Source organism: Acomys minous, assembly GCF_964271855.1.
Source record: "Acomys minous genome assembly, chromosome: 16".
Classification (NCBI taxonomy): Eukaryota; Metazoa; Chordata; class Mammalia; order Rodentia; family Muridae; genus Acomys; species Acomys minous.
Genome location: NC_140498.1, coordinates 41671198 through 41693178, shown reverse-complemented (window position 1 = coordinate 41693178; position 21981 = coordinate 41671198). Strand labels below are relative to the sequence as shown.

Sequence of the window (21981 nt, the reverse complement as noted above, 5' to 3'; positions counted from 1 at the left end):
TTTTTTTTTTTTTTTTTTTTTGGTTTTTCGAGACAGGGTTTCTCTGTGTAGCCTTGGCCATCCTGGACTCACTTTGTAGACCAGGCTGGCCTCGAACTCACAGCGATCCACCTGCCTCTGCCTCCCGAGTGCTGGGATTAAAGGCGTGCGCCACCACGCCCGGCTCTTATTTTTCAAGATCCAAAGCCTCCAACATCCAAAGACTCAGGAGTCCTAAGCCCTAGCCAGAGACACACAGGGCAGATAGCAATGGCCATCTGGAAAGGCTGGTGATGAGGACATGTCTCCGTGGTAGAGCTCTTGGGTAGATTGTAGAGGCTCTGGCCTCAGTTCCAACATGTCTCTCCCCTCCCCTTCCACAGCCTCTCTCTCTCTCTCTCTCTCTCTCTCTCTCTCTCTCTCTCTCTGATCACATATATTCCTTCCTTCCTATGCTCAGCTGTTATCCTAGCAGTAGCTTCAGGGCACCCTAGAGGGAGTGTTCAAACTACAGAAACAGGTACATGTAGCACGTTATGGTCTTTATTCTCCTCAGAAACCCTGTTGTTAAACATTTGCCATCAGACCACTTTCCCAGAGATCTGGTTGTCCTCTTTATGAGCTCTGGAATTCCTGTGTCTTAGGAGGCCCTGGTGTCTGAAGACAACTATGACAAGCCGCAGGGCCAAGGCTAGGGTCCTACTGTGAGCTGGTCCTACATCACCTGCCTTGGATTCTTTCCCTCTATACTCTAGCTGCTGGCCTTGCTGGACCATGAGACAGAACTGTGCAGAATGAGAGAGCTGAGAGCACACATTTGGAGCCACACAGACTCGGGTGTGCTTCAAGGCAAGCCATCTTAGTGCCCTGGCATCAGTCTCTCTCTCTCTCTCTCTCTCTCTCTCTCTCTCTCTCTCTCTCTCTCTCTCTCTCAAGATTTATTTATTATGTATACAATGTTGTGTCTGCATGTACACCTACATGCCAGAAGAGGGCACCATATCTCATTGTAGATGGTTGTGAGTCATCATGTGGTTGTTGGGAATTGAACTCAGGACCTATGGAAGAGCAGCCAGTGCTCTTAACCTCTGAGCCATCTCTCCAGCCCACATCAGTATCTTGTATGCAGCATGGAGTTACTAAAGAATAAGATGCGAGAGCTGGGGATATAGTCACTTGGTAGAGTACTTATCTAGGGCATACCTGGCACTGGGTTCAAACCCCAGCCCAGCATAAACTGAGTGTGGGGAGGTGCATGCCTGCCATCCTAGGACCCAGGGGCAGAACCAGGAGCATCTGAAGACAGCGGATCTCTGCTCTTTTGTGAGTTTGAGTCCACCCTATGATACATGCACTCCCCCAAAGAAACTACGATCCCACTTTTCACTGTTCGTAACTGTGGTGGTTTGAAAGAGAACGGCCCCCATAGGCTCATACATTTGAATGCTTTGTCCCCAGCTGGTGGAGATGTTTGGGAAGGCAGTAGGGGGTGTAATTTTATTGGAAGACCTGTGCCATTAGGGGTAAGTTTTGGGGATCTCTCTCTCTCTCTCTCTCTCTCTCTATCTATCTATCTATCTATCTATCTCTATCTCTCCCTGTTGTTATGTTCCTTGCCATGATGGTCATAGACTTTAACTCATGAGCCTCCCAAATTAAATGCTTTCTTTTATAAATTGCCTCGGTCATGATGCTTTGTCACAGCAATAGAAAAGTAACTAAGACAGTAGCCAACTTGTGCCCCCAAATAAAGCCTGAACCTCAACTTGCCCCTCTGTAAAATGGAGTGTCAGTAGCTGCTGCTTCCTTAGGATGTCACAAAGGTAAACAACGTGTTCCTATAAAAAAGCTTTCTTAGTGGAAGGCTTACCGTGTCATCTTTACTAATAATTTCCTATCCCAAGGTCAAGCATGAAGAGTAAGAAGCTGACCTCTATGCTCAGCCTGTGATCCGTGCATAGTAGGTGTTCAATTAATGTTCCCACTAGGAGCAAGATGGACCTTTAAGGTGGAGGTGGCTTTTCCTTTGACAGTGCCTAGCCATTCCACCACCAGGGGACGCCCCAGCCCCTCCCTCGGCACCGCCCCCTCACCTGTGCAAGCCTGCACCTGGCGCCACCTCCGGAAGAGGACTTCGGGGATCGGGGGAGCCTCGTAGGGAGCCGGGTGGCGACAGGTGAGAGCATAGGGGGTGCCGAGGGCGGGACATCCAGGCTTTGGGCATGGTTGAGGAAGATCGGTGGGCAAGGTAGGATGCAGGAAATCAGGATCGTCCTCCAGGGACCCTAGAAGAAACTCCGGGAAGCCAGGACACCAACAGCAAACAGAGTAGTGACCAGGCGGTGGATATCCAAAGTAGGGGTCGGGGGACTCACTGGATCTGGCCCTGGGACAGCTGGACTGGGACATCTTTAACACCTGGGATTTTCCGGCCCAGCTGTACTTAGCACCTGCGGAGAGCACAGAAACAGGTGTGTGTGGGCTCCGGGGTGGTGAGTAAGGGGCGGGACCCTCCGGGGGTTGGTATGGAGAATCCAGAGTGTCGGGCCTTTCCTCCTGAGCCCCTGAACCCCTCTCCCTGAGCGGCCCTCGGAAAGCACAGGGCTTCCATCCCCAGGGGCGGGCCCGGGAAGTAAACAGAAACCCGAAGTGACAGCAGTGGCGCGCTGGCTGGAACAACCTGTTACCTCGCCCTGCACTGGGTCAGCGCCAGGGCCCAGGGAAATTGGGGGTCTGGGGACGAGGGCTACTAAGCAGGGGTAGCGGCAGGTGTACCAGGGCGTAGCTGAAATGAAGACCTCAGAGACTACTCTTGGAATCCAGGAGAGAGGGACACGGTGGCCATGAAGGCTGACCTGGCTAAACAAGTCTAAAAAACGCCTGGGTCCTGAGGAAGTAGAGTCGGTATATGGGACGGCAAAGGGCTAGAGACCTGAGTTTCTCAAAGGGGAAGGTGTTGTGTCCCTGTGGTTAAAGGGTCAAGACACAGCTATTCCCGCTGGTGAGAGCCCTGCTCGCTCAGGATAAGGAGCTGGTTTCATCCCTAAGGCTGAGTCTCCGTGAACCTGCATTCTAGGCTGAGTGGTGAGGTGGTGAGGGCCCGGGAAGGGGAGCAGGGTCTGTCAGTGGGTGGCTTGTGGGACCGGAGTGCAGGGACAACGTTTCCTAAAGGCAAAGAATGTGTGGCCAAGGCAGAAGATAGGAGGTGGGAGGCAAAGCGGCTGGTTTCATTCTGCTTCCAGCCCCAGTCTACCCTGAGGTCATTAACGGAGCAGAGTGGCCAACATGGATCATTAACCCCTGTTGGCCCAGGGAGGCCCAGGCTGCAAGATTAGGAGGCTTAGGTGTTTGCCGCTAGGGGGCGAGCTGCGGGGTGCTATAGGCGGCATGTTCAGCCACAACCTGTCTTCCCAGATGCACAGGTCCCATGGACTCCCCTGGTGGGCCAAGCTTCCCTTCTGGGCTGCTCTCAGGGGGCACTTCTCCTAGTGGCGATGAAGGATTTTTCCCCTTTGTGCTGGAGCGCCGAGACTCCTTCCTGGGAGGGGGCCCAGGGCCAGAGGAACCAGAGGACCTGGCCCTGCAGCTACAACAGAAGGAGAAGGACCTATTGCTGGCCGCCGAACTTGGCAAGATGCTTCTGGAACGCAACGAGGAGCTTCGGAGGCAGCTGGAGACGCTGAACACTCAGCACTTGGACCGCGAAGAAGTGAGCTGGCACACGGAGGGTGGGCCGGGTTGGGATGAACCAAGCATGAGAACTAACCAAGGAGAGGAGAGAGGACACGTGGGCAGAGTAACGCCCATCAAACAGATCTGGGCAGGCAAACCAGGGACAGTGCAGGCCTGTAGTCCCAGCACTCTGGAGGCTAAGAAAGGCTATATTCATAAGACTTCGTCCTGCCAGAAGTGGTAGTGCACGCCTGTAATCCCAGCAGAGGCGAGTCCAGGTCATCCAGGGCTACACTGAGAAATCCTTTTTCTAAAAACAAAAACAAAGCCGGGCGGTGGTGGCACACGCCTTTAGTCCCAGCACTCGGGAGGAAGAGGCAGGCGGATCCCTGTAAATTCGAGGCCAAAAATGGTCTACAGAGGAGTTCCAGGACAGCTAGAGCTGTTACATAGAGAAATACTGTCTCAAAAAAACAAAACAAAACAAAACAAAAACAAAAAAGAAAGAAAAACAAAAACAAAAAATTAAGACTTGGTCCCTAGAAAAAATAGTCAGCCATGAGGTCAAAAACAGAAAGAAAAGAAAAAGAAAGAAAACACACGTATACACTAATTTTAAAAACAAAATATAAAACAAGAAGAGTGGACTGAGGTACAGTTAGTAGAATTCGTGTCAAGTAATTACAAATCCCTAGGCTGGCGGTGGTGGTGCTCTCCTTTAATGCCAGTGCTTGGGAGGCAGAGGCAGGTGGATTTCTGAGTTCGAGGCCAGCCTGGACTACAGAGCGAGTTCCAAGACATCCAGGGCTACATAGAAAAACCCTGTCTTGAAAAACAAAAAACAAAAAACAAAACAAAAACAAAGCCTCGAGTTTGGTGTCCGGCCCCACATAAAGCTGGCGTGGTGGGGCCAGTTACCCAGCCCTCGGGAAGCAGAAGCAGGAAGTTCAGAAGCATTCAAGGCTATCCTTGGCTACACATTGACTTTGAGTCTATCTTGACCTATCTATGACCCTAAAAAAGCAAGAAAGAAATCCAGCAAGAACTCTAGCCTGGAGGTGTAGCTCAGTAGTAAGGCATTTTTGTAACACATCGAAGGCCTTGGGTTCAGTCCCTAGCACAGCAATAAATAATAAATGAATAATCTGGGGCTGGAAAGATGGCTCAGAGGTTAAGAGCACTGAATGTTCTTCCAGAGGTCCTGAGTTCAATTCCCAATAACCACATGGTAGCTCACCAACCATCTATACTGGAATCTGATGCCCTCTTCTGGCGGACAGTTGTACATGCATACAGAGCACTGTATACATAATAAATAAATAAATAAATCTTTAAGAATATATATAAATGAATAATCTCAGACTGGGAGTGGTAGCACACACCTTTAATCACAGCACCCCAGGAGACAGGGACAAGCAGATATATGAAGCCAAGCTGATCTATATGAGTTCTAGACCAGCTACGGCTACGTAGTGAGACTCTGACTCAACAACAAATGAAAAAATTTAAGGACAAACAAGATCTGCGTTCAGATTGCTGTCTGGCTGTGTGGCCCTGGGCACACTGGTGGCCCTCTCTAAATCTAAGGGCTATCCCATAAACAGGAAGCCCAGTCCTTGGGAGCCACGCCCAGCCTGTCCCCAGCTAAATGGTCTCCATGTATCTTCTTCTGTTTTTGCTCTTGTCCAATCCTGGGATGTAGGATCAGGGCTTCCCTCTGCCCAGTCTGCTGTTAGCCTCACTCTCACCCTGGGTCCCCATCTCTATTTGTACACACCCTCATGTAGACCTGGATCCCTGATCTCAGCTGATAGCCAACTACCCTGCCCCCTCCCCCACCAGGCCACCCATCAGCATTTGCACACAAATGGTGTTCTGCGTCCACCTGTAAGCCTTGGGTCTCTGGCACTTCAGCACTGATGGCAGGCCCGGGCCTCTGCCTCAGGCTCTGCAGCATCCCCACACTGACCCCAGCGTTCCTGGACTCTGGTAGCCAAGGAACATCAAAAGTGCAATCAAGTGGGACATGGTGGCTCACACCTTTAATCCCAGCACTCAGGAGGCAGAAGCAGGAGGATCGCTGTGGGTTCGAGGCTAGCCTGGTCTATAAAGTTAGTCCAGGACAGCCAAGGCTACGCAGAAAAACCCTGTCTCGAAAAACAAACAAACAGAAATCAGATCATTTTATTTCTGTACCAGCAGCTCCCATCACAATTAGAATGAAACTGAAAGCACTCACTATGTCCTAAAACTCCAGGGGACTCCTGGCCTCTAGTATCAGTGACACTATCCCCTTCTTCTTCTTCTTCTTCTTCTTCTTCTTCTTCTTCTTCTTCTTTTTTAGACAAGGTTTCTCTATGTAAAAACCCTGGCTGTCCTAGACTCACTTTGTAGACCAGGCTGGCCTCAAACTCACAACGATCCGCCTGCCTCTGCCTCCCGAGTGCTGGGACTAAAGGCGTGCGCCACCACTGCCCCGCTCACCATCCGTCTTCTGACAGGGTCTTTTTCAGTTCCTCCAGTGACTTAGGCCTGCTTCCCTTAGGGTCTGTACATTTGCCTGCCTGCCCCACTTGTGAGTCAGGTTTGCTATGCAGCCCAGGACTGGCTTAAAACTCATCGCCCTCCAATCTTAGTCTCCCAAATGAGATTACAGATGTGTGCACAGCTGTGTGCCTTTGCTCCTGCTTTGCACCTGCTCTTCTGCTTGCTGCCCTTTTTCTGGTTGGCTTCCCTTGCTTTTCAGGGGCCAACGCAAACATAAGCCCTCCTTCCATGAGCCCCCAGCTTGGCTTCTCCTCCTCAATTCCTGAGTTCCTCCACAGCCCTCCCTCTCTCTCTGGAATTGCCTGATTCAGCCACGCACCCATTTGCTTGTGACCCTCTGGCAGTGAAGGTCTCCCTACTTAAAAGCCAGACCCTAAACCGGGTGTGGTAGCGCAGGCCTTTAAGCCCAGCACTCGGGAGGCAGAGGCAGGAAATATTGAATAGGGACGGTGTCTCTTTGTGGGTGTTGAAGGACAAAGAACTTGGAGGTGTTAGAGGAACCTGCAGATATTAAAAGGGCTTGTCAAAACCACACAGCAGCAGCATACTTCAGCACCAGCCAGGACAACTGGGCCCCAACCTGTCCTGGGTTTCGTTGCCCTAGCAACATGGAGTTAGAGTTTGCCTACCTAGATTGCCATCCTTGTGCCTCTAGTTTCTGCCGGGTTCCTCATTTGAGGATGTTGATGTTCTCCCTCTAGTGGACAAAATGAAGTAACGCAGGTAGAGAGCCAGCAAAGCACCTGGCAGGAACACCTGCTAATGATGGTAGCAACTGTGGTCAAAGTCACCTGGCCCATCCCTTCCTGCTTTGGGGACTCAGAGACAGTGGGACTCCAGACATGTCTGTCTTCCCATGCGGGGTACCTTAGTGCCTCAAGTGTGTGTGCCCACCCCACCCCCCCTCTCCCTGGTCCAACAGGTTTGGAGGAGGGCAGATGGAGGGGTGGGGCTCTGGGCGGGACAGCCCAGGTTTAATTAGAGGGAGATGGGGAGAGGGGCTGGGCCAAGCTGGCGCACAGAAGTTCCAGGAGACTGCGACGGCGTGTAAGGCCATGGGCCGGGGCTTAAATTCTACCCGACTCAGGCGCCAAAAACGGCGCTTACGACTTCGGGTCCAGAAGCCCAGGCGGCCGCAGGAGGTGAGTGGGCACCAGGGCTATGACTCTCAAGCCTATCCGGTGTCAGCTCACCTGTTTGGCCTGGAACCTTCTTTCTAGCTCTCTCTGGATTTTGTTTCACTCACTCTTCCTGCTTCTTCCTGACTTGCCCTCTTTGCTGACTCTTTCACAGATGCGTCTGGGTGCCCCTCCACCCAGTCTCTAAGACTGCTCCAATCTCAGGCGGCTTCTCCTCCCTGTCTTTCTCCTCCCCACAGAGGCTGCAGCAGGAGAACCATGAGCTCCGCCGCGGACTGGCAGCCCGGGGTGCCGAGTGGGAGGCCAGAGCTGTGGAGCTGGAGGGAGACGTGGAATCTCTGCGAGCACAGCTCGGGGAACAGCGGTCGGAGCATCAGGACAGCGGGCGAGAGCGAGCAAAGGCCCTGAGTGAACTCAGCGAGCAAAACCTCAGGCTCAGCCAGCAGCTGGCCCAGGTGGGAAGGCCCCGGTTCCTGGAGACGTGGGGGGGGGCGAGGGGGGGGGCTGACGCCCAGGTCCTGGGGTGGGGGGCAGGTCAGTGGACAGTCTGGGTTGGTGTTAAAACCCCAGACCGTCAGATGGCACCACTAGCAGCTTCCCCTTTCCCAGGCCTCCAGGACGGAGCAGGAACTGCAGCGAGAGCTTGATACCCTTCGGGGACAGTGTCAAACTCAGGCCCTCGCAGGGGCGGAGCTGAGAGCCCGGCTGGAGAGTCTGCAGGCAGAGGTGAGTGAGGAGCAGCCGGGCCTCCCTGAGGCTGGCCGAGGCAGCCCCACACCCCAGCCTCTGCCTCATCCATGACACATGTCCCCAGAACCAGATGCTTCAGGATCGCCGGCACGACCTAGAGGCCCAGATCCGAGGCCTTCGTGAAGAAGTGGACAAAGGCCAAGGCAGGCTACAGGCCACACATGAGGAGCTGCTGCTGCTTCGGAGAGAGAGAAAAGAGCACAAGCTGGAGGTGAGCAGAGGGGCTGGCGGGGAGGGGGGGAAGTGGGGGTGGGGTGGGGGGAGGGATGGGGGGAGCCAGCTGGGCCCCTTGGCAAGGACCTCCGGACTTTCTGGGAGATGTGGCCAGTTAAACCACCAAGGGGAAGAGGCCGTGTGGCCAAGTGGAAGCCAAGAAGGAGTATTGAGCAAGAGAAGTGTACTCTTAAAATGCATCAGAGCTGGAAGGCTGGGAAGAGAAAGGGCTGAGGCCAGAACTGAGGCCAGAAATACCTGACCCGGATGGTCTGGGGCTGTGGACACGGTGAAAAAGAGAAGAAAGTCTGAGTTCAGATGGTGTGGCTTCTTAGCCCCACCCTGACTCAGTTTCCCCATTTGTGAAATGGGGTGGTATTATACACCTCAAAGGACTGTGGTGAGGGTATGAGACTCAGAGAGATCAATAAATGCTAGATCAAAGCAATTAGTGAATTAGAAGGAAGCTTGTGTAGGGGAGGGCACCCACTCGGTGAGATGACCTGATGGGGTCAGGCTTGGGGCGGAGGACGATGCCAGGCACGCCCTGCTTTATAGGAGAGGAAATTGGTGCCTGCAGAAGGGAGGTGGAGCAGCAGGTCTAGTCCACTAGGGTACGGACCCTTGCCTTGCCCTCGGGCGCCCCCTGTGGGCCCACCGCAGTAACGCAGGCTTCCTGCTGACTGCTGGAATGATCTGTATGACCTGCAGCTGGAACGCGCTCGCTTCGAAGCTGGAGAGGCACTGAGCACGCTGCGGAGGCTGCAGCGGCGGGTCTCGGAACTGGAGGAGGAGTCGCGACTCCAGGACGCCGAAGTGTCCGGTGCCTCCCTGCAGACCGAGCTTGCCCACAGCCTTGACAGCGACCAGGCCCAAGATCAGCACTTCAACGGCGCCCAGGTGAGCTTGTGGCCTACCAGCCCCAAATTGGAATAACTAATGAGGGATGTAAGCTCCGCCCCTCCGGCATTTTCCCAAAGGGTCCACGCAGCACTGACCAGTTCCTTTGACCTACAGACCATCATGTCCCCGGAGACTGAAGACGAATCCAGTCCCCAGACTTCAATCCAGGAAGAGAACTTGGAGCCGCCCAAGAAGCGAGCATCTCTGAGCCCAGGGGAGATACTGGAGGAGAAGGAGGCAGAAGTGGCCAGGCTGCAGGATGAGGTGGGAGAGGGCACGGTGCTGCACACAAAGCCGGCAGATGCCCAATCCTTTTCCATCTCCACTGTCAAGCGCCTCCTCCATGAGCGTGTAGTCTTGCTTCCTGGGGTGGCCTGTACCTCCAGAAAGCCTTCTGGGGCTCTATTGCCCTCCTGAAACTTCTCCCTGTATCCTTCCTGTTGATGGCTTACCCCACCTCTCCATTACTAGCTCTAATCCACCCCCACCATTCTAACTGACTTCTGAGTCCGAATACTGGCTGCGTCGCCTGCAGGGTTTATGGAGCAGGCGCGGGTTTGGGGAGTGCAGGTTGTCCTGCAGGGCTCTTGTGCTAGTTAGTCCTACTTTCTTCCCCGGCCTCTAGATGGCGCTGCACCGTACAGAGATACAGTCCTTGAGGGATGAGCTGCAGCGACAGAAGGAGCTGAGGGAGCAGGACAATCCTGAGGAAGCCCTGAGCTGTGCGCTCTCTGACCGGGACGAAGCAGTGAACAAGTGAGCCTGGCATTGTCACACACTGCCGCAGAGGGGTTTGGACTCTGGTCCTTCTGGGACCCCGATCTCCATCACCTTGACAAAACCTTCATGTTGAAATCAGGAACTTCAGCCTTCCTTAATCTCGGTGTTAATAGCCCCCCCCCCGCCCCGCCCGCTTTTATCAGAGTCCAAGAGGCCCCAGTGCCTCCCTTGCCCCCTCCCCCACCAAATTCTCCACCCCTTTCATTTGTAGAGCCTTGAAGCTGTCGCTGGAGCTCAGCCGTGTCTCCCAAGAGCGGGATTCTCTGTCCCGGGAGCTGCTGCGCGCCATCCGCCAGAAGGTGGCGCTGACGCAGGAGCTCGAGGCTTGGCAGGTGAGGGGGTAGGGTAAGGCCTTCCTGTGCAGGACTGGTGGACAGGCATCCTGACCTGACCCCACCCTGATATCCACACCCCCGCTCCGCCTCCCGCAGGACGATATGCAGGTGGTGATTGGACAGCAGGTGCGGTCCCAGCGCCAGAAGGAGCTCAGTGAGGCTGCAGCGGCCCCACGACGGGCGAAGACCCGCTTTTCACTGCGCCTGGGATCCGGGCAAAATGGAGGCTTTCTAAGCAACCTTTTCCGAAGGACCTGAGGGCTGGACAGCAAGGCTATCTTTTCTCACTCTGGAGCTGCTTTCCTAACAGTGGATGGAACCACAGGGCCTGAATGACTTCCAAGGGAAGCCATTGTCTTCTGTGCCCAAGAGGTGGGCAGAGGCAATTTGGGAGCAGGGGCCAGCTTTGGGGCAGGAGCCCCCGGTGGGTGGCGGGGCAGAACTGTTTATTTTTTCAAATCTGTATAGGTCTATGTTTTCTAAGCACCAGGCCCTGCCCTATTTTGGGAGAGCAGTGGGGATGGGTATTTATGTGTAAGGATAAGTCAGAGCAATATATAAAACACTATACTTACTCACTCGCGATTTTGGGGTAGAAAGTGCAAACATGAAAAGCCTAAAACTTTATTTCAACAGGAAAAAAAAAGCTGAGTGTAATAGTTTACAGGTATAAATCTCAAATCTTTGGAGTTTGAGACCAAGCTGAGGCAGAGTGAGTTCCAGGCGAGCCTGGGCTTAAAGTATAAGACCCTCCGTCCCAAAACGCAAACATCACTCTGGCTCCTGAAGTGGAGGATCATGACGTCAGAAAGACATGGAGAAGGCTCGGTAGCCTAGGTTAGTGAAGACATCCACTCGGCAGCTGTTGCCCGATGCGGTCAGGACCTGGAGGCCAAGAAGACATGCATGGCTGACCCACCCATCCCATGGCCCCAGGAGATCCCAAATCACTTCCAAGACGCACCTTGCACTCTGGGGCTGCTGGCTGCTGGTTGAGACTTAGGCTGAGCAGCCCTGAGGAGGAGCCAGGCACCTGGGCCTTAAGCTCCCCGCTCAGTTGCCAGTGGTTGACACAGCAGCCCTGGCCAGCAGACAGGATCTGTGGAGGACAAGGAGTGGGTACAGGGGTCAGGTCTAGACAGGGGCACTGGACAAGGGGACAGAACCAAGACAGAGGGCCTCACCAGGTCCTGGTAGAAGGTGACATGCTTCTGTGGTGCCCGAATGGGAAAGACAGTGGTAGGTGTGGAAGACCTGAGGTGCCACAGGGTGAGGGCTGGGCCCCCTCCACAGACCTGGGCAGAAAGGAGGCAGGCCCCGGTCACTGTGAGCTGTGGACTCCAGTGAGCACTGCATCCCACACCCTGCCCAGCTCACCATCCAATCTGAGTCAGTAGCCAAACAGCCAATCCAGCGCCCGTTGTGCGGCCTGGAGCACTCCTGGGAAGGAGAGAAGGTGTGAGGAATCTGAGGATGGACAGGTAAGGGCACAAGAACGTAGGGCTCTCCTCACCTCATGCTTATACACTTCAATGGTCTGGACCTCTTTGGCTACACGGAGATCTGTGGGGAGATAAGACTCTCAGGGATCTCCTGAGCCCCACCTTCTCAGGTTTTGTTTAGTTTTGTTCCTGTTTTTTCTTTTTAATGATTCATTTATTGTGTATGCAGTGTTCTGCCTGCATGTACACCTCCATGCCAGAAACAGTCATGAGATCACATTACAGATGGTTGTGAGGCACCATGTGGTTGCTGGGAATTGAACTCAGGACCTTTGGAAGAACAGACAGTGTTCTTAACTTCTGAGCCCCTGGTTTTCTTTGTTTTTTTCCAAGACAGGGTTTCTTTGTGTAACCCTGGCTGTCCAGAAACTCCCTCTGTAGACTAGGCTAGCCTTGAACTCACAGAGTCCCCAAGTGCTGGGACTTTGCTTTACCCCAAAGCCGCACTGCTCCATCCTCTCCACCAGACAGCACCTCAGGGCTGCGGTCCCTCAGTGCCAGGCAATGGATGTAGTCTGTGTGGCCCCGGAGGGCCCGCTGCAGGAAAGACAATGCTCAGGAGGAGATCCAGCAAGCACTACCCTTGGCCCAGACTTGCCCTGTCTCCAGACCCCTACTCACTGTGAAGGTGCCAGTCTCCAGGTCCATCGTGTGCAGCTGACAGTCTCCCCCAGCCAGGACTAGTGAGTTCTCCTATGGAGGGCGGCAGGACAGAGTTCAGCGTCAGTGCCAGTCAGGGTAGGGGAAGGATCAATGTTTAGCCTAGAATAATCACGAAGAACTCAGACCTTGGGGACAAGCAGCAAGGCATTGATTTCAGGTATTTCCAGGCTGGTCCTAGGCGGAGGATGCGAAGGGTCAGAGTCACAGAGGTGGTGGCTGTGACCTCGCATGCCCTCCCACAGCGTGGTCCTGGCTCGCTTGTATGGAGGCTGTGACCTCACATGACCTCCCACAGCGTGGTCCTGCTCACCTGTATGGAGGCTGACGACGCCACAGTTCCTTAGAGCCCTTCATAAAGAAACACGGGCGGAAACCCTGAGCGATCCCCACACCTCTCCGGGTGGGGGTGCCCAGCTCCTCCCCGGGCCCCACACTCCTTACCTTCTTGAGGATTTCTGCCCAGAGCCAGCCCTTCACTTCCCCATCCCCGGCACTGAGGAGATGGCGATCTGTGGAGACCATGCTGTACACGGGCCCGTCATGGGCTAAAAAGGCAGAGAGAACTCTAATGAAGCCCCCGTGGTCCCTTCTCTATCCCGATGAGGTCTCCTGAACCAGACTTAACAGTTACACCCACCATGGAAGGTCACCACGGGTTTTTTGCTCTCTTCTTTGGCCTCTGAACTCAAGGCAGCGGACAGACTGGAAGAGAGGTGGGGAGGCACTGAGAGTCAGAAGCAGGGGCACTGACCGCAGTCGGCACAAGTGCTAGCGCTCATGTGTGGGAAGAATATCAGTGCAGAGGGTACCTGAAGATGGCGATCTGCCCGTAATTGTTGCCAGCTGCCAGAAACTTCCCACAGGGAGACACGCTCTGGGAGAAGATGGTCATGTGCAGCCGCTGCAGGGCCTGAAAGACCTCAGCCTGTGGGAGGGGGCGGACAAAGAGTCTGAGGCCTCTTCCTACAGGCTTCTGCCTGCCTCTCCTGCTCAGACTTCTCAGCTACAGCCACAGGTCGCCCCATACAGGAGTGGCTCCAGGAAGCAGCACTGGGGAACCAAGCCTCTCCTATCAGGTTAACAGACAGATGCACTCACAGGCACTTCTACCATGGATATATGAACTAATAAATATTAAGAGTGCTGTAGCTAGCCGGGCATGGTGGCGCATGCCTGGAATCCCAGCACTTGGGAGGCAGAGGCAGGTGGATTGCTGTGAGTTCGAGGCCAGCCTGGTCTATAAAGTGACTCCAGGACAGCCAAGGCTACACAGAGAGACCTTATCTCAAAAAACAAAACAAACAAACAAAAAAGAGTGCTGTAGCTGGGTGCGGTAGTGTAGTGTACAATGTGATCTCATCATTTGATAGTTGGGGGCAGGAGGACCAGTGGTAATTCAAGGTTATCCTCAGCTATAGAGTGAATTCGAGGGTAGCCTGGGCTACATGAGATAGTCTGTCTGTCTGTCGCCCCCCCCTCTCTCTCACACACACACACACACACACATACACACACACACCCGAGGATGTAGCTGGATTGGTCGAGTGTTTGATTAGCATGCACCAAGCCTTAGGGTCAATCCCCAGCATTGCACACCGTCACAGAAAGCGGGCACACACCTGTAGCCTGGGATTCCCGCACCTGGGAAGGTGCAGGAGGACACCCTCCACCACATAACAAACCCCAGGCCAGTTTGAACTATCTTTGGCCCTGAAAAAAATAAGTGGCTCTCAATAATAAATCAATCTTTAAATCATATTGGGGGGAAAGTTCTGGTCAGATGTCTTAGCTGGGGGGTGGGGGAGAGACAGACAGGAGGAGGAGGTCTGGACAGATGGACAGCAGGTGAAGCTGCACTCTCCTGCAGAGGACCCTCAGCGCCCGTGTGGCAGATCCCAAAGCCACCTGTAACTCCAATTCCAGGGGACCCGATGCCCAGCCCCTCTCCTGGAAATGGTCTCATAAGAAGCCCTCTCTGGCCGGGTGTGGTGGCGCACGCCTTTAATCCTAGCACTCGGGAGGCAGAGGCAGGCGGATCTCTGTGTTTGAGGCCAGCCTGGTCTACAAAGCGAGTTCCAGGACAGCCAAGGCTACACAGAGGAACCCTGTCTGGAAAAACAACAACAACAACAACAACAACAACAAAGCCCTCTCTGGCTTAGAACTCTCTGTAGAACAGGTTGGCCTCCTAGAGATCTGCCTGCTTCTGCCTTGCAAGTCCTAGGATTAAAGGCATTAAGGCATCAGGCCATTTCCCCCCCTAAAGATCTGTACGTTTGTGCCCATGAATACTGGAAGAGGGTGTGGGTCTCCTGGAACTGGACTGCAGCCAGCTGTGAGCCCACCCCATATGGATATTGGGAAGTGAACTTGGTTCCTCTTAAGGGTAGCAAATCGCCAGACACAATGGAGCATGACTGTAATCCCAGCACTCTGGGAGGCAGAGGCAGGTGGATTTCTGTGAGTTCAAGGCCACCCTGGTCTACAGAGTGAGTTCCAGGACAGCCAGAAACCTTGTCTTGAAAAACAAAAACAAAAAAATAAAAAGCAGCAAAGAGTAACCAGTGAGCCATCTCTCCAGCCCCTTGACGGCTCTTCTGGCTCTGACGGTACCATAAACACACACAGCACACATATAACATGTAGGCAAAACACTTATATACACAAAGCAATGAATACATCTTACAAGAAAATAAATGGGCCGAGTGTGGTGGCACGCCTTTAATTCATCCCAACATCTGAGAGACAAAGGCAGGAGGATCTCTGTGACTTATGGGCCAGCCTGATGTACATTGTGAGTCCTTGTTTCTATATAAAATATATATTAGGCTGGAAAGATAGCTCAGTGGTTAAGAGCACTCACTGTCTGCTCCTCCAGAGGCTCTGAATTCAAAATTCCTAACCACCACATGGTGGCTCACAACCATCTATAATGGGATCTGATGCCCTCTTCTGGTATTCAGGTATACATGCAGAGAGCACTCACATACATAAAAATAAAATAATAAATAAATCAAATATATATATATGTTAATATATATATATATATATATATATATATATATATATATATATATATATATATATATATATTAAAATGGGTCTTAGGGCTGATTTGTAGACCATGCTCTTTTTTTTTTTAATTATTTATTTAATGTATATGAGTTTTCTGTCTTCACACACACCAGAAGAGGGCATCAGATCCCATTACAGATGGTTGTGAGCCGCCATGTGGTTGCTGGGGATTGAACTCATGACCTCTGGAAGAGCAGCCAGTGACCTTAACTGCTGAGCCATCTCTCCAGCCCCCTTGCTCTTTTTTCGTTAATTTATTTTTATTGCTTTTAATTATGTGTGTATGTGTGTGAGGGGAGTCTGTGCAAGTGGCTGAGGACAGGTGTCCACAGAGACCAGAAGTTTAAGATCCTCAGGAGCTGGAGTTAACAGGCAATGGAACTTGAGTGCTGGGAACGAAACTCAGGTCCTCTGCTCTCTCTCCAACCCCTAAAACTTATTCTTACCCAAAGCCCTGTGTTTGAGCACCAACACTGTACATATTGGGCATTGGGGCACACCCAATAGCCTGTAACACTCAAAAGGGTGGTAAAGTCGAGGAGGAACGGAAGTGCCAGGTCATTCTCCATTGTATAACAAAGTTCAAAGAGAACGCAAGATATATTAGACTGTCTCACAAACAATAAGCAGTTCTGGGGCTGGGGTGGAACTAAGTGATAAAGCACGTTCTTACTACACCCAAGACTTGGGCTGGGGGGGGGGGGCAGAGCTTGTGTACAATTACCATTAACATTTTGAGTCAGGGTCTGACTATGTGTCCCTGGCTGACCTGGAATTCTTTATTTAGCAGGCTAGTTTCTAACTCACAGACACATGCCTGCCTCTTTCTCCTCAATGCTAGAATTTAAGTGTGGTACCACATCCAACGGGTGCCAAAAAATGTTTAAGTGGCTTTATTATCCTACAGAGTAAAATGTACTGCTAATCCTTCTGTCACGATTAGATCCCAAAGTTCGGGGTCACTTTGTGTGTGTGTGGGGGGGGTCAGAGTCTGAATCCCACAAACCACCTAGGAACACCGGGTATACTGGAACACTCCTTAGCCAGCCGGTCAGAGCAAGACTACAAAGCCCAGAAGGCACTGTGTGCACACTCACCTGACCCAGAGGAACCGCTAGCGGTGCGGCGTGCTCCATCTTCAGAACTACAAGTCCCAGAGGGCTCTACGCGTGACACAACCTCTCGACTCCCGACGTGCCTGAGAGTGGCTCTTCCCGTTGCGCCCAAGGACCCGGCACTATCTGCCGCTCAACAACTAAGGCGGCAGGTTCGTGCAGTCTCGAACCACAGAAACCTAGGAGGGCTCCGCGAAGCACCCTTATACTAAGCAGGGCCCCCGAGCTGTCCAGCTACACCGGACCCCCTCCCCCACCCCCGCCGACCTGTCCCGCCTTCTAACCTCGCGCCGCTCGTCTTCCGCGCCTGCGTAGAACGTCTCCAGTGCGCACGCCTGAGGCCCCGCCCCTCGCGCTGTGCCACGCCCTCGAAGGCTCCGCCTCTGCCGCCTGGATCCCACCCCTCTATCTGCAGGACCCCGAACCATAATGATCCTGCAACAGCCCCTGGAGCGAGGCCCCCCAAGTCGGGACCCACGGGCCACCACTGGGGTGACTCGCGGCCTGGACGCCAGGTGCGTAAGCGATGGGCCGGACTAAGGGAGGGCAGGAGCTTTGGCTGGCGGACTGAGGGCCGTTCAGCAGGGTGAACCTGGGAAGTGAGGAAAGGCGCTGTAGGAAACCGTGGTGCGTGAGCTTGGGTTGAAGCTGAGAAGCCAAGGTCAGAATCAGCGAGGTAGCCTGGTGGATGGCCTGGGAGAAGAAGCTAGCTTAGGCCACACAAGACAGGACTGATTCTGGAATACGGGCTTACCCTGCAGGCTCAGGTGAGCAGATCTTTGGGAAGAGGCAACAAGGGTGGGCTACAAACAACCTGGTTGTGTTTCCCAGCTCCCCTCTCTGAGGAGCTTGTGCCCATGAGTATGGAGACCCCTGGAGGAGCTACTAAGTTTGGGGGCAGATGGGACTCCCAAGATATTACCTTCGGCCCTCATCGGTTTGCCTCCACTTTGAACACCCCTGCCTCTATTCCCCCCTCTGGTCTTTCCCTGCAGGGAACCCTTGCACAAGCAGTTCCTGTCTGAGGAGAACATGGCCACCCACTTCTCCCGACTCAGCCTACATAATGACCACCCCTACTGCAGTCCCCCCGTGACTTTTCCCCACGCCCTGCCACCACTCAGGTAGGCACCGCCCCTTACAGGGCTTTCTAGAGGAACACATTTGGTCCTCAGAGCCCCTCCCCGTCATCTCCTCATCAAGCTATTTTTAGCTTCTAGCCAACTTCTGTGCTGGTTTCCATCTTTGGCTCCAGGGGGCCTGGACCTGGTAGGAGGTGGCTCGGCCACAGCAGCCTTCTGCTCTACACTTTCACTGCCTTTCTTCTTCTTTCAGGAGCCCTTGCCCAGAGCTGCTTCTCTGGCGCTATCCTGGTAGCCTGATCCCTGAGGCCCTCAGGCTGCTGAGGCTGGGGGATACCCCAAGTCCCTACTATCCAGCATCCCCATCCGGGGACATCATGGAGCTCTGAGTGCTGATGGCCAGTGGTCCCTCCTCCCCGCCTTGTTCCAGACAACAAAAACCAGCAACCCCAAGAGAAGGATGAAGTCCTTCTCCAAACCAGGTGCCTGGGCACCAGGACCTTCCCCTGCCATGACACTGAGCTCAGTGGAACCCTCATTGGGAGGGGCAGTAACGGGGGTGGGGGGGTGGGGGGAAGGGAGGTATCGCCCCATTGGTGAATAAAGATTTGTGAGCAGTTGAAGGTTTCTCTGCAGCCTTTGGGAAGGGTGGAGTGCTGGATGCTGGGGTTTTCTCCTCAAAAATCTTCCCCGGAAAACGGTGAGGACAAGCCAGGTCCTGGCAGACTGGGCTCCAGGCATTGAGAATGTGTGAGTCAGAGCCTCACCCCCGCCCCCGCAGTGGCCGACTGACTGACTGACTCCCTCCCTCCCTTCCTCCAGTTCTGGAGAGTCAAGATCAGGCCATACTCCAAACCATTTAAAGTTAAAGATTCTTTTATTAATAAGTCTCCCTCCCCTCCAAACTTTATCCCCAAAATAAATATCACCCCCAGCCTTGGGGGATGGGTGTGTGTGTGTGTGTGTGATTAGGGCCAGCCCTCCCAGAGGGCCAGCCCCCTTAGTGTTAAAAACAGGTCCCTAAGTCTGACCCACTCCCAGGGCTGAACCAGCGTTGTTGAATCTCAGTCCCTCTGAGTGGGTGGGACCTAGCATTGTGTCTGCCCCTCAAGACAGCCGGGCTTCCAGGACTTGGGGGAGAAAGAGACTCTCTTGTGCAAATGCTGCAGATCCTTGGGCATCCCTCTCTTGTAACCTAGTTTGAGGCTCTCTGTCCCGGAACCAGAGACAGGGCAATCAGACACCCTGGAAGACTCTGCTGAACCCTAAGCCCAGTCCTTGGAGGTGAATCACCACCTCACCCCACCCCCTTGTGGTTGGAAGAGTCTGGCTCGCGCGGTGTCTAGAAGGCCAGGCTGGCACCAGAAGGAATGAATGGACATGGACGATGAGTGGGCACCAGCGCGGGTGCTCCTCACTGGATCAGCGCCACACCTGGGCAGCCCTCTCCACCTGTCTCCTCTATAGGGGCTGGAAGATAAGAAGTGGGGTTGTCATGATTAGGGGACAATTAGGGGTGTGATGAGGGAGGTGGGAGGAGTGAGGGTCGGGAGTTCACTTACTGGTAAACTTTTCTCTCCTGCGGCACCGTCTCCAGACCAGGAAAGCAGAAAGCGCCAAAACCAGGGCCAGACTAAGAGCGCCTCCCAGAATGGGCCAGAGCAGTCTGAAGGGGGCAGGAGGTGCTGCAGCACCTAGTGGCCAAGGCTCAAATCAGATCTCGCCCTTGGGACGCCAATCCGCCCTCAAGGGGGATCTCAAGCTGTATCCCCCACCCTGATAGACGCCCCTTCCTCAGTCAATCCTTCCCTGATTCCCTATATCCTTATAAGTCCACGACCCTCCTCCCCGCCCCAGGTCTAGAATCCACTAGCCACCGGCTCCGCCCCCACTCACAGCCCAGGCAGAAGTCGCTGTGCGGTCGCGCTGGACACGAAGCGCAGTCCATGCACTTGTCGAGATCCGCGCTCCAGGAGCTGCCGCTAGAGCATGGGGCGGTGCCTGGGGAGGGGGCTGCAGGTCAGAAGCTGGCGGCTGGGCGCGGCTATTCTGGGGGCTGAGGTCAGGGTCAGTCGGCTCAAATAACGTGAGTCACCATCGCCCCCCTCACCCCCGCATTCCTCACAGGTGACCGCACCGCCTGACCCAGACACGGCAGTGCGGGAGGGGGCCGGGTAGCGCGGGACTTGGGAGGGGGGGGACAGGTTCCTCCCACCCCCCGCGACAGAGTGTGACTCACTCCTGGGCACCGGGCCCGACCCCAGTCCCTCCCCCCCGCATAACTGGGCATTGAAGTCACCGGATGGAAGGGGCACCCCCACATGGTATAGAGGGCAAAGTCCCCAGTGCCCCTTCGCGATTCTTAGATACCCGCACTGGGCAGACCCCGTTACAGACCAGGGTGAGCGTGTGCTCCCTTCCCAAAACAAACCTCCAGCCCTGGAGTTTATTTTCTCTCTCTACTCTGGCTCTCACTTGTGACACAGAAGACCCCACACCTCAGTTGGACAGGTAGCGAAACTGAGGCTTGGACCTGGATAAAGCTTGGGGTGAGACCTCCCCCACTTGGAACACACCTCCTGCAGACCACGGATCACAGATCCTCACGTCTACCGGTTTCCCCGGTTTCACTCAGTTCTCCAGACCCCCAAACTCCGTTTCTGGCCACCCCCAAGTTCAAGGTTCACCGTCCCCTGAGCCACGTGTACCTGGTGCTTGTTCCCCAGCCGCGGCACGCATCAGCACCAACCCGAATCCCAACACGAGGATCTGCGGCAGAGGCCGCGGCCAAGGCGGAGACATGACTGCCGGTCCCGAGGCAACAGCGGTCTGCTCTCACCACCCGCGGGCCAAGACTCGGGCCTGGGGCCCCGCCCCCGCCCCCGCCTTCCGGGGCGGAGCCCTTGCCTCTGCCCGCCCCACGAGAGCAAGCAGTCGGCTAAATTAAGCCATTCATTCAACACCGTCCCTCCAAAAGTCTCAAACGCTGCCAGTAGGTTCTGCTCCGCCCTCTGCGAGTTTCAGTCCCTATGGTGTGGAGCGGGGAAAAGACCTAACTGCACACTTGGGTTTTTCTCCTTTTTTAAGTCCAAATAAATTTTCTTTGTTTGGTTATCTATTATTTTGCAATCTGGTGTGGAGAACAGAGGGTCGGACGTACTAGGCAAGCACTGAGCCTCACCGCCTTTATGTTTGCTTGCTTTGTTTGGTTTTGGGTTTCTGAGATAGGCTCTCATATTTTATCCCAGACTAGCCTCGAACTCGAAACACTTTTTTTTTTGAAGATTTGTTTATTTATTATTATTTATACAGTAATAAATTTTTATTTATTTTTAATTTATTTTATAAATATTTATTATTATTTATACAGGCCTCAATGTACACCTGCAGGACAGAAGGGGCCATCAAATCACATAGATGGCCGTGAGCCGCCATGTGGTTGGTGGTAATTGAACTCAGGACCTTTGGAAGAGCAGGCAGGCGGTGCTTTAACCTCTGAGCCATCTCTCCAGTGCCCTCAAAACACTTCTATCTCAGCCTCCCAAGTGCTAGGATTCTAGACTGGAGCCACCACAACCAGATTTTCTTTGCTTTGAGGTTTTTTGGGTTTTTTTTCTTTCTTTCTTTCTTTTAAGGTGGAGGGGTTGTGAGACAATCTTGCTGTATAGCTCAGGCTGGTTTCAATCTCGCCATTCTCCAGTATCAGTAAACAGTACTGCAAGCATACACCTGCTACTTCCTTTTCTTTCTTTCTTTTTAAAATTTATTTATTGTTATGTATACAGTGCTCTACCTGCATGTACATTTGCAGGCCAGAAGAGGGCATCAGATCACTGTAGTTGCTGGGAACTGAACTAAGGCCCTCTGGAAGAGCAGACAGTGCTCTTAACTTCTCTCTCTTTTCTTAAGATTTATTTATTTATGGCCAGGCGTGGTGGTGCATGCCTTTAATCCCAGCACTTGGAGGCAGAGGCAGGCCTGGTCTACAAAGTGAGTCCAGGACAGCCAAGGCTACACAGAGAAACCCTGTCTCAAAAAACCAAAAAAAGAAAGAAAGAAAGAAAAAAAGACTTATTTATTTATTATTATGTATACAATGCTCTGCTTACATATACACCTGCAGGCCAGAAGAGGGCTTCATATCACATTATAGATGGCTGTGCACCGCCATGTGGTTGCTGGGAATTGAACTCAGGACCTCTGGAAGAGTACAGTGCTCTTAACCT

At 53.5% G+C, this 21981-nt stretch overlaps 4 protein-coding genes across 10 annotated transcripts; 2 read left to right on the top strand and 2 right to left on the bottom strand.

Moving 5' to 3' along the window:
- The first annotated feature begins 2048 nt into the window (after nucleotides 1-2048).
- BICDL2 (BICD family like cargo adaptor 2) lies at nucleotides 2049-10903 on the top strand. 5 transcript variants are annotated; one of them, XM_084763997.1, is made up of 11 exons: nucleotides 2102-2450; nucleotides 2956-3063; nucleotides 3394-3688; nucleotides 7577-7792; nucleotides 7947-8063; nucleotides 8152-8298; nucleotides 9012-9200; nucleotides 9318-9467; nucleotides 9829-9959; nucleotides 10195-10315; nucleotides 10415-10903. In XM_084763997.1, exons 3-11 carry the CDS (start codon nucleotides 3407-3409, stop codon nucleotides 10574-10576), a joined length of 1515 nt encoding a protein of 504 aa, XP_084620123.1. In that variant the 5' UTR covers nucleotides 2102-2450; nucleotides 2956-3063; nucleotides 3394-3406; the 3' UTR covers nucleotides 10577-10903. The 5 variants fall into 5 exon arrangements, with proteins under 5 accessions (XP_084620121.1, XP_084620123.1, XP_084620122.1 ...); XM_084763998.1 differs by having other exon boundaries at nucleotides 2123-2155; XM_084763995.1 differs by lacking the exon at nucleotides 2956-3063 and having other exon boundaries at nucleotides 2049-2155.
- A 25-nt stretch (nucleotides 10904-10928) lies between these two features.
- THOC6 (THO complex subunit 6) lies at nucleotides 10929-16795 on the bottom strand. Its single transcript, XM_084764000.1, has 13 exons — nucleotides 16656-16795; nucleotides 13293-13408; nucleotides 13121-13185; nucleotides 12925-13028; nucleotides 12794-12831; nucleotides 12609-12657; nucleotides 12442-12513; nucleotides 12255-12357; nucleotides 11832-11881; nucleotides 11696-11758; nucleotides 11503-11613; nucleotides 11283-11417; nucleotides 10929-11203 (listed from the first exon to the last, which is right to left on the bottom strand). The coding sequence occupies exons 1-13, from the start codon at nucleotides 16692-16694 to the stop codon at nucleotides 11123-11125; spliced, it is 1026 nt and encodes a 341-aa protein (XP_084620126.1). The 5' UTR covers nucleotides 16695-16795; the 3' UTR covers nucleotides 10929-11122.
- A 243-nt stretch (nucleotides 16796-17038) lies between these two features.
- HCFC1R1 (host cell factor C1 regulator 1) lies at nucleotides 17039-18335 on the top strand. 3 transcript variants are annotated; one of them, XM_084764013.1, is made up of 3 exons: nucleotides 17039-17188; nucleotides 17669-17797; nucleotides 18009-18330. In XM_084764013.1, the coding sequence occupies exons 1-3, from the start codon at nucleotides 17103-17105 to the stop codon at nucleotides 18142-18144; spliced, it is 351 nt and encodes a 116-aa protein (XP_084620139.1). In that variant the 5' UTR covers nucleotides 17039-17102; the 3' UTR covers nucleotides 18145-18330. The 3 variants fall into 3 exon arrangements, with proteins under 3 accessions (XP_084620139.1, XP_084620141.1, XP_084620140.1); XM_084764014.1 differs by lacking the exon at nucleotides 17039-17188 and adding an exon at nucleotides 17273-17440 and having other exon boundaries at nucleotides 18009-18331; XM_084764015.1 differs by lacking the exon at nucleotides 17669-17797 and having other exon boundaries at nucleotides 17055-17188; nucleotides 18009-18335.
- A 278-nt stretch (nucleotides 18336-18613) lies between these two features.
- TNFRSF12A (TNF receptor superfamily member 12A) lies at nucleotides 18614-20622 on the bottom strand. The gene is made up of 4 exons (XM_084764012.1): nucleotides 20464-20622; nucleotides 19652-19756; nucleotides 19318-19449; nucleotides 18614-19225 (listed from the first exon to the last, which is right to left on the bottom strand). The coding sequence occupies exons 1-4, from the start codon at nucleotides 20555-20557 to the stop codon at nucleotides 19170-19172; spliced, it is 387 nt and encodes a 128-aa protein (XP_084620138.1). The 5' UTR covers nucleotides 20558-20622; the 3' UTR covers nucleotides 18614-19169.
- Between the last annotated feature and the right edge of the window lie 1359 nt (nucleotides 20623-21981).

What these genes read in the sequence shown, in the direction of transcription:
- BICDL2 (XM_084763995.1), top strand. Translation starts at nt 3,407, where the DNA reads ATGGACTCCCCTGGTGGGCCAAGCTTCCCTTCTGGGCTGCTCTCAGGG. An exon ending in TGGAGAGTCTGCAGGCAGAG is followed by an intron (nt 8,064 to 8,151) that starts GTGAGTGAGGAG and finishes ACATGTCCCCAG; the next exon opens with AACCAGATGCTTCAGGATCG. An exon ending in AGCACTTCAACGGCGCCCAG is followed by an intron (nt 9,201 to 9,317) that starts GTGAGCTTGTGG and finishes TTTGACCTACAG; the next exon opens with ACCATCATGTCCCCGGAGAC.
- THOC6 (XM_084764000.1), bottom strand. Translation starts at nt 16,694, where the DNA reads ATGGAGCACGCCGCACCGCTAGCGGTTCCTCTGGGTCAG. An exon ending in TAGCGGTTCCTCTGGGTCAG is followed by an intron (nt 13,409 to 16,655) that starts GTGAGTGTGCAC and finishes CCCCTCCCACAG; the next exon opens with GCTGAGGTCTTTCAGGCCCT. An exon ending in CTACTGACTCAGATTGGATG is followed by an intron (nt 11,614 to 11,695) that starts GTGAGCTGGGCA and finishes CTTTCTGCCCAG; the next exon opens with GTCTGTGGAGGGGGCCCAGC.
- HCFC1R1 (XM_084764013.1), top strand. Translation starts at nt 17,103, where the DNA reads ATGATCCTGCAACAGCCCCTGGAGCGAGGCCCCCCAAGTCGGGACCCA. An exon ending in ACTCGCGGCCTGGACGCCAG is followed by an intron (nt 17,189 to 17,668) that starts GTGCGTAAGCGA and finishes CTTTCCCTGCAG; the next exon opens with GGAACCCTTGCACAAGCAGT. An exon ending in CACGCCCTGCCACCACTCAG is followed by an intron (nt 17,798 to 18,008) that starts GTAGGCACCGCC and finishes TTCTTCTTTCAG; the next exon opens with GAGCCCTTGCCCAGAGCTGC.
- TNFRSF12A (XM_084764012.1), bottom strand. Translation starts at nt 20,557, where the DNA reads ATGTCTCCGCCTTGGCCGCGGCCTCTGCCGCAGATCCTCGTGTTGGGA. An exon ending in GGCTGGGGAACAAGCACCAG is followed by an intron (nt 19,757 to 20,463) that starts GTACACGTGGCT and finishes CCCCCTCCCCAG; the next exon opens with GCACCGCCCCATGCTCTAGC. An exon ending in CAGCGACTTCTGCCTGGGCT is followed by an intron (nt 19,450 to 19,651) that starts GTGAGTGGGGGC and finishes CTTGGCCACTAG; the next exon opens with GTGCTGCAGCACCTCCTGCC.